This window comes from Brienomyrus brachyistius, unplaced genomic scaffold (assembly GCF_023856365.1).
Source record: "Brienomyrus brachyistius isolate T26 unplaced genomic scaffold, BBRACH_0.4 scaffold1169, whole genome shotgun sequence".
NCBI lineage: Eukaryota > Metazoa > Chordata > Actinopteri > Osteoglossiformes > Mormyridae > Brienomyrus > Brienomyrus brachyistius.
The window spans coordinates 1-9,174 of record NW_026043443.1 but is presented as its reverse complement, the minus strand read 5'-3'; the positions used below and the strand labels follow the sequence as shown (position 1 = coordinate 9,174).

The window sequence follows — 9,174 nt, the reverse complement described above, 5'->3', positions numbered from 1 at the left end:
TGTCCGTGGCTTGATAATTGTGTGTGTGTTTATGTTTTGGTGGTGTTTATTGGTGGGGCACTCAGTGACAGCGAAAAGGTGTACTAAGTGTGGGGGGGTGAATCCACATCCTGAGGCGCAAGGGCTATTAGATCAGGAAAAGCGTAGGTCGGATAAGGTAAAACATGGAGCACGAATTTGATAGAGAATTGGATGACGGAGGCTGGGGTCCACCAGTGCGCGGGCGGTGGAAGCCTCTGTCTGAACAAATGCAGTTGCTAAAAATAGCAGTGGGTAAAGCAGCACAGGAAAAGGGCCGAGAGAGAGAGACGGCAGATGCGTGGAAGCGTATGGGTATTGCAGTGAAAAGTGCTGGATACAAACCAGAGGAGAGGCAATCATTAGGAGCACTTTTATGGCGTAAGGAAAGGGAGCATAGAGGCCTGAAAGATGAGGCAGGACGTGAGCTAGAGAAAGCAAGGGGGTTACAACAGGGAAAGTGGAGAAAAGAGGGAGAGAAACAGGAGTAGGAGAGGCAAGTGTGGGCTCACCTAGCCATTTTCTGGCAAGGGATCGATCACCTGCATAGGGAAAGTGGAGATAACGATAACTGTGACCCAGTCCCAGAGGGGCAGGGAACTAGGAAAAGTGACAAACAACCCCCGGCGTACACCAGCCGTGGGGGATTTCCCACCGCTCCCCCGGCGCACATATGTCCAGTAATACATGTTACAGGGGAACGGTTCAGGTTCAAACCCAGGGGGAAGGGAACCTCCTGGGAAGGGATGGCGGTAGTGTGGAGGAAAGAGACTCGGATTGTGAAACCGCTAGGGATTCCGAGGGAGAAAGTACGGGCACCCCTGGTAAAGGCAGCACTAAGCAAGCCTTCCAGGAAAGGGTGATCAGAGAGCAAAAGGAGGAGGCAGCCCGGGGTAATAGGGGCAGCCTCACCCCTCTCCGAGACCGGGGACGGGTTAGGAGAGGGGAAGTTGAGATTATCGGTGAATTGTCGGGGTATTGTGAGGAAGATGAGGATGAGAAAGTGTTGATTGATTTGGACGGGGAACAAGGCGAGGGGGTAGAGCCTGAGAGAAGGGAATCCTCAGGTCCCGCATACTACAGCGGCGACCTAGCCTGAAGTCTAAGCAGTTTCCCCTATTAAGGGGGCTTCAGGGGGCCCAGAGAGATACAAGCCGTTCTCCTTAGGAGACGTGCAGGCACTAGCAGACAAGATGCCCCCTCCTGCAGACGGGGGAGGTCACTGGATGGATAAATTAGACCAGCTGACGCAGGGAACAAAGTTGGCCTTGGGTGATTTCAGAGCAGTGGCTGCGAGGTGCCTCACTAAACATTCTCTGCAGGAAATAGAGGAAAGGGCAGGGACACTTACTCGCAGCGACGGTGTGATTCTAACAGACGTAGTGCTGGGCTTGGGGGAAGCCATGCGGGAGATGTTCCCCGCCCCAAGTGGGGCTAGCATGCCAAAATTTTCGTGGGACCCTAAAATACCCCCCAGAGAATATCTGGACAAATGTAAGGAGGATTGGACGCGGAGAACTGGGTGTCACCCGGGGCAGGCGGGGGTTCAGCAGGAGTGGTTCCGGCGAGCGGTCCTGGAAGGTGTCCCTGAGCAAGTGAAAGCAGCTATGTTAGCTAATCCTGACCTCCCAGGCGCTGAGTCCCCCGTGTGGGATAGACATGTGTTGCATCATCTTCAGAGAGCGAGGGACGAGGCCACAAAAGAGGAAGGAGGTCTGAAAGATTTACAGACACAGTTGTTGAAACTGCAGGTGGGAGAAGCGAGACAAAAAGCACAGACTTACAAAAAGAAAGGGCAGGGGAGACAGATGGTGGCAGGAGCACCACCACCCCAGTTCGGCCCATGGGTTGGACAAACCCCCAACTACAGTAATCAGGGTTGGGGTCCCCAGCAATGGGGAAGAGGCCGTGGGGGCCGAGGCCGGGGAGCCGGGAACTGGGGATGGGGCCGGGGTATGTCGCAGAGGTGGCCACCGCAGGGAGCTTGTTTCCGGTGTGGGGCTGTGGGTCATTGGGCCAGGGAGTGCGGAGCAGGACAGGCCCAAGGAGGACCCCCAGCAGGACAAGCGACTGCACCCAATCCACAGGCTGTTCCCGGAGGAGGGCAGTACCCCACCCTTACAGGATCCAAGGACTGGGAGTGGGGAGACCCCTCCCAGTGACGGTGCCCACGGGTGGCCCGGGACGCAGGGGGGGCAGACCCCATGCTGTCCCTAAAGGTCATGGACAAAGAACTGCCGTTCTTGGTGGACACAGGGGCCACATATTCGACTTTGAATGTGATGCCTAACCAACAACATCTTTCCACCACTACAGTGACCGTTGTGGGCTTCTCCGGGGAGGAGCAGAAACTGCCAGTGACTAAGCCTGTGAGAGTGCGGTTGGGGGGACAGACCTTTCTACACCCGTTTGTGGTCTCCGCTGCAGTGCCTGTGAACCTTCTGGGGCAGGACATGCTGGTGAAGCTGGGGGCTTCAATTCTGTGTAATGCTGAGGGTTTGGTTGTCACCCTCCCCGAAGGGACCCGCCTGCCATGTGACGGAGCGACAGGCGGCACCGGGCAGTGGCTGATGCAACCTGTGTCACAACATCCGGTGGCTGACATCTACTGGGGCCTCCTGCAGCCTAGCCCGGCGGGTATCCTGGCGGTGTACTCCGCGTGGCGCTCCTGGATCTCCCTCCTGGAACCCTACGTTCCTCCGCCCGACCCCCCACATGTGACACTGTTTTATGACCGAAATTCCACAGAATGGTATGGGGACCTGTTTTCTGAGCAACTGGAAGGCCACGAGTGGCAAGTTGCTTCCCAAAACATTTATGTAGGTCCCGAGGGGGTGGCCTCAGCAGTCCACCTGTCTCCTGAGCAACTGCCCTGGTACAGGATGGGAGAGGAGGCGGTGCCACACGTCTCTCTCGCCCTACATCCTAAGCATCAGGCTAAAGATTTAGGCCCAATAGTGAAAAGAGCCACTTCAGCTACGGACTGGGTTCTCACTCAGATCCCTCAAATCTCGTACTCCCCCTCCTGCAGTTCCTACTGTATTCAAACTAAGGTGACAGACACAGCCAGGTTACAGCATGAACAATTGTCTAGGGACCATGGTAGGGAAAAGATGGATCATCCCGGTGCAGCAGCACTACTGGCTTCTCTGCCAAACTCACTGTGGTCCACCAGCCCCACTGATGTTGGTTTGGTGGACTGCACGCCCGTCGACTTCCTACTGCACCCCAGTGCTGGACCCCTCTGGGTCAAGCAATATCAACACAAACCAGCTGCAGAGGAAGGGATAGCAGAGACTGTAGCCGGTCTCTTACGGGCGGGTGTATTAGAAGGGTCCACCTCTCAGTGGAATACTCCTATACTCCCAGTAGAGAAGGCAGGAACAGGCAAGTATCGTATGGCGCACGACTTGCGCGCTATCAATGAGCTGCTGCTGACTCCCACTGTTCCAGTTCCTAATCCCTACGTCGCTCTCACCAATCTTACGCCGTCCCAAACATGGTTCACTTGCATTGATCTGGCTAATGCTTTCTTTTCTTTACCACTAGCACCCCACTGCAGGGACGTATTCTCGTTCACGTACAGGGGATGCCAGTTCAGGTACACGCGACTCCCACAGGGATTTGCTCTGTCTCCTGGGATTTTCAACCAGGTGTTGAAGCAGTCGTTGCAGGGCTGCCATCTCCCGGATGGGGTCACCCTCGTCCAGTACGTCGATGACTTGCTTATCGCGGCCCCGACAGCGGAGGCGGCACTCGAGGCAACGCGGTCAGTGCTCCTCTGGCTGGCAGAAAAAGGATTTAAGGTCAGTAAGGATAAGATACAGGTGGCCCGGACGGTGGTGTCCTTCCTGGGGAGGGTCCTGTCAGGTAAGGGAACAGGGCTCTCTCCGGCCCATCGGTCAGCCATCCTGAGTCACCCTAAACCAATTATTGTGAAGGACATGTTGTCCTTTTTGGGACTGACCGGATACAGCCGAACTTACATTGCAGATTACACGGATCTGACGCAACCACTGAGGGCTCTGGTGCGGCCACATGGCCTGCGGAGCCTCAGCGCCACTCTGACGTGGGATCAACCTGCAGAGGAGGCTTTCATCACTCTCAAGCAGAGGTTGGCCCAAGCAGCTGATTTGGCGTTACCTGATTATTCTCTCCCGTTTCATTTAGATGTTTCTGAAACTGGAGACGTCGTGAACGCCGTCTTGTTTCAGAAAAAGGGGGGAGAGAGGAAGGTATTGATGTATATTAGCACCAAACTCGACACCACAGAACAGCGACATCCGTCATGCACCAGACATGTGGCAGGAGTGGCAAAAGCCGTGCAGAAAACAGCACACATTGTGATGGGCCATGCCCTGCACATCCTGACCACGCACAGTGTGGTGGCCTATGTGAACTCACAAACGTTCACAATGACGTCTCTAAGACAGCAGAGGCTCAGCACAATTTTAGAGGCGCCACATTTAACTTTTGTCCATGACTGCATCAACATGGCTGATCGAATGGGGGGAGGGGCACCCCACGAATGTGAGGCCAGGGTTAGGAAAGAGGAAAAGGTCAGGGAGGACCTAGCAGCCGAACAGATAGAAGGTACGGAGGAGTGGTTTACTGATGGATGTTGTTTTCGAACAGAGAGTGGAAGTTTGCAAGCAGGGTTTGCAGTGGTAGCGAGAGAAGGCCTGGGATTCAGGACACTGAAAGCAGAGAGACTGGAGGGGGCCCAATCGGAGATCAGGGCAGTCATTGAAGCTTTAAAATTGGCCGAAGGTAAAGCAGTCACCCTCTATTCAGACTCAGCGTATGCGGTGGGGGCTGTGCATGTGGAACTCAGCCAGTGGCTGAGGGCTGGGTTCTTAACGGCAGGAAACAAACCGATTAAGCATGAGGCAGATATGAGAGAGTTAGCAGAGGCATTGATGCTTCCGGAGAAAATAGCTGTGGTAAAGTGCAAAGGACATGAGGGGTCAGGGACAGTGATAGCACAAGGCAATCAAGCTGCAGATGCGGAAGCAAAAGTGGCAGCGGGGTATGAGGTAAGCAGACAGATGGTTACAGTAGAAGAGGAACTGGAGGGACAGGGCAGGCTGACCTCAAGCAGGATCCGAGTCATGCAGGCCCAAGCCTCCCCAGAGGAGAAGAACATGTGGGCAGAAAAGGGGGGCATAGAAACAGAGGGCCTGTGGTGTAATAGGGAGGGGAAGCCAGCCCTACCTATGGGAATTAGGCAACAGGTCATAGAGGAGGCACACGGTGTGGGGCATGTGGGGACAGGACAGATGCTTCACAATTTGAGAGCATGGTGGCATCCGTTCCTGAAGGATATGGTAAAGGAGTTTGTGAGAAGCTGTGAGATCTGTGCGCTGCATAACCCAAGACCCACGGTAAAACCAGAAAAGGGTCAGCTTCCAGCATGTCATAGGACTGGAGAGGAAATAGTCCTAGACTACACCGACATGATAATACCGGTGCGTGGGATGCGATATGTGCTGATGTGAGTGGATGCATTCTCAGGGTGGCCAGAAGCCTGGCCCACTAGGAGAGAAGACGGGGCCTCGGTGGTGAAGTTCCTAGTAAACCATTGTATACCCGGCATGGGTTCCCCGAGAGGGTGAGGTCAGACAATGGTTCACATTTCAAAAGCGAGGATCTGCAGAAGGCAGAAAGGGCGTTGGGACTTAAACATGCGTTCGGGACAGTGTATCATCCTCAGTCCCAGGGGAAGGTGGAACGCATGAACCAGACGGTCAAACAAAAATTGGCAAAAATCTGTGCACAGACTAAATTGAATTGGGTTGAGGCATTACCCCTGGCACTAATGTCAATCAGGTGCTTCATAAATCGGGGAACCGGGTTCACTCCGTTCGAGTTGCAGACAGGACGACAATTCCCAGGGCCCTACGGAGGACTCGAGGGGAAACCAGAACAAGGAGGGGTAAGCACGGCCAAAGCATATTATGAGGAGTTACAAGTGCTGGTGAAAGATTTCTCCAAGCAGGTCCAGGAAACGAGACCAGGGGCCCAGCCAGCCAAGCCACATACAGCGGAGTGGGTCCTTCTGAAGGTCATCAAAAGGAAGTGGTCAGAGCCCAGGTGGACCGGCCCCTTCCAAGTCACGGAACGGACGTCTCACGCAGTGCGGCTGAAAGGCAAAGGTGAAACCTGGTACCATTGGAGCCAGTGCGCAGCGGTAGCAGAGCCCAGCAGATCACTCGCCGAGATCCAGGAGGACCTCGCCGACAGCGCAAAGCAACCCGGTTCGGCTGAACCGGCAGTAACTCAGGTCCCAGCAGTAGGGGCAGAATAATCCCCTGACCTGAGGCAACCAGCAGGGTAGTCCACCCCTGACTGAAAGAAGACGACTACACCTCATCCACCAGAGAAAGATCGGGACCAGGATGACGATGATCAAGATAAAAAGGGGGACTGCGGGGGGAAAACAAGTAATGTGTATGACGTATAACGTGACTAACATGCCGATGGTGAAAATGTACGGTTCTGTCACCAAGGCGCTAGAAGGTCTCCACACCCTCTCTTACACCCTACATGAGCAGTCTGGCATAGGGAACCTTTGGGACGACTGGATAGCCTCCAAGTTTGGGCAGTGTAAGGGGCTAATTGCTTTGATACTAATATCGAGTGCTACATGCACTGGTCACTTGTGGCTGTTGTTGTATTCCCTGCCTATGTGCTCTTGCAATTCGGCTGATCACATCCACTATAGGGAACAAGGACAGGGACTCCCACACGTACATGTTAACAGTGCCCCTCCTTGCGACCGCAGAGGAAGGAGGGCCGGTGGAGGTACCATTGCCTGTTTAGAGTGTCCTCCTTGATAGGTGATCTCCTTGCGGAGATCAAAAGGGGGATACCGCAAAATTTCGCACAAAGCCATCCAATCATTAGAACCTGTAGTGATCTCCTTGCGGAGATCAAAAGGGGGATACCGCAAATTTTCGCGCAAAGCAATGTAATCATTAAAACCAGTAATGATCTCTTAGTAGAGATCAAAAGGGGGAATTGAAGGGGGGCTAGGCCGCGTGCTAACCTCTGTCACACTGAGAATGGGGAACTAACTGGAACTGGAACATAGGCAGGACAAAAAGGGGGGCTCCGGCCCTCCTCGAAGTGCAAGTAAATTTAGAAAAGCAGAAGGTACATTGACAGGGTCGCGGTAACATTAAGCTTACGCTTGACGTGCGGGGACATAACAAGGGAGGGGGTCGCTGACACTGCTAAATTGCAACATAACAAGACAAGGTAAAAGGGAACGGGTGTGGGGACTAACGCCAGCAATTTCAAAACAACACTTGTATGTTACGTCAACTGGAAAAATACCAACAAGAACAGTAGACGCCCTAAACGGGGTATAAAAACCAGACCCTGACAAGAGATATTGAGCTACTCTTGGTATGTACTGTTTTGTGCATCTAAGTGTGCTCCCGGATTGCAATCTGTGACGTCATTAAAAAGAGCTGACTTGCAACCAACCTTCGCCTCAGACTGCATCCTTCCCTCATCAACGGACTCGGTGGAGTCTAACTCCAACACTACCTCATTGGACAACCAAACTGCGCCTTCTCAGTACTGGGTTTACTGTGCTGTTTGTGCTCGTTGGTGTCAGTTGTCCTCTCTTTTTGCACTGTCCTGCAATGTTTGCACAGTTTTTGCTCATTATGCACCATACAGTATGTTGCTAGGTTGGTATGTGTTAGTCTTCTGTTAATTTAAGTAGCACCTTGGTCCGAGGGAAACAGTTTCTTTTGTAACTGTACTATACTCAACTGTGTAAAGTTAAAAATAACATTAAAGACCTACTTGACTTTTACTGAACAGGTGCTAAAGTGAAATTACTTGCTTCTGGGAAAGAACTCCAGCTGAAATTCTGTACAACAATTATGGGAGACATATGGGAAGGACGCGGTGTCAGACCTGCCCCAGTGGGACGAATGTGGTTTTCCTAGTAACAGCAGCTTCAGTCCCAATCAGATAAGCCAGATGCGTCTGAAATTAGAGGAACGGGATCAGACTGGTTGCTCAGGGACTAATGTGGTAGAACTAAAACAGAGACAAATTGGACGGTGTTTCAATTGTGGGAAAATGAGACAAAGCAGGCAGAGGAGATGCGGGTGGCAAAGAAGCATGAGATAAGGAATGCAGAGAATGTGGATGAGGGTGAGACTCCTGTGAAAACTGTGTATTGAAAATTAGGGCCATAGTATTGTCATCCATCCTGTCAGGGTATGGAAATACACTGAGGGTAAATGGCCTAATGCAGGAAGTGTCTTAATCCTATAACATCCAGCTGATTCAGGCTGTGGGGGACAGTGTAGTACTGCACTCTTCTGGCTGGGACCTTGAATAAATGAATGAATGTTACATTTATACAGCCCTTTTCTAAGATACACAAAGAGCTTTACAGAAGCACTGGGGAGCCACTTCAACCCAAACGTGAGGCAGCAGGAGAGGGGGCCCAGGCAGAGAGAACAGCCAACAAGACGGGTGCTTCCACAGACAGGACGGGGGCCCCGGCAGACCAACGCTGACGACTCCTGGGACCAAGTCAACAGAGCAGCTGTCGTCATTGTGACTCACCCTCATACATCCATCCATTGTCTAAACCGCTTATGCTACTGGGTCGCGGGGGGTCCAGAGCCTATCCTGGCAGGATCTGTGCACGAGGCAGGGAACAACCCAGGACGGGGGGGCAGCTCATTGCAAGGCACATTCACACACCATTCACACACACATGCACTCCTACGGCCAATTTAGCAAGAGAGAACATGCAAACTCCCCACACATGTGACCCAGGCGGAGACTCGAACCTGAGTCCCAGTGGTGGGAGGTAACAGTGCTAATCACTGCACCACCAAGCAGCCCCACCCTCATACATGATTTCTGATTCTTGATTTTAATCCCCTTTTCTGTTTTTGGCAACATATAAAGTGCTGTGAATGTCACTGTCAGATTGTCATATCATCCTCCAGTTGTCCCTTGTCACCCTGGATGCACATTGAGTGTTTGCTAAATATTTTATCTTGTAGTGTTCCTGATTTTTTCCTGTGTTTTAATTTGCAATTCTCAAATTTCATGACTGGCATCCGTGGGGACGATTAATTAAACCTGTTAACTCTGCACTTCAATTTCAAACTGTTG

At 52.5% G+C, this 9,174-nt stretch overlaps 1 protein-coding gene across 1 annotated transcript; it reads left to right on the top strand.

The window, feature by feature from the left end:
- Window positions 1-691: 691 nt before the first annotated feature.
- On the top strand, window positions 692-7,508 carry LOC125730346 (uncharacterized). Its single transcript, XM_049005775.1, is given in 5 exon segments — window positions 692-1,057; window positions 1,143-1,731; window positions 1,889-2,125; window positions 2,209-5,607; window positions 5,610-7,508. Coding segments are annotated over 5 exon segments (5,307 nt in total). The 3' UTR covers window positions 6,326-7,508.
- Window positions 7,509-9,174: the final 1,666 nt, after the last annotated feature.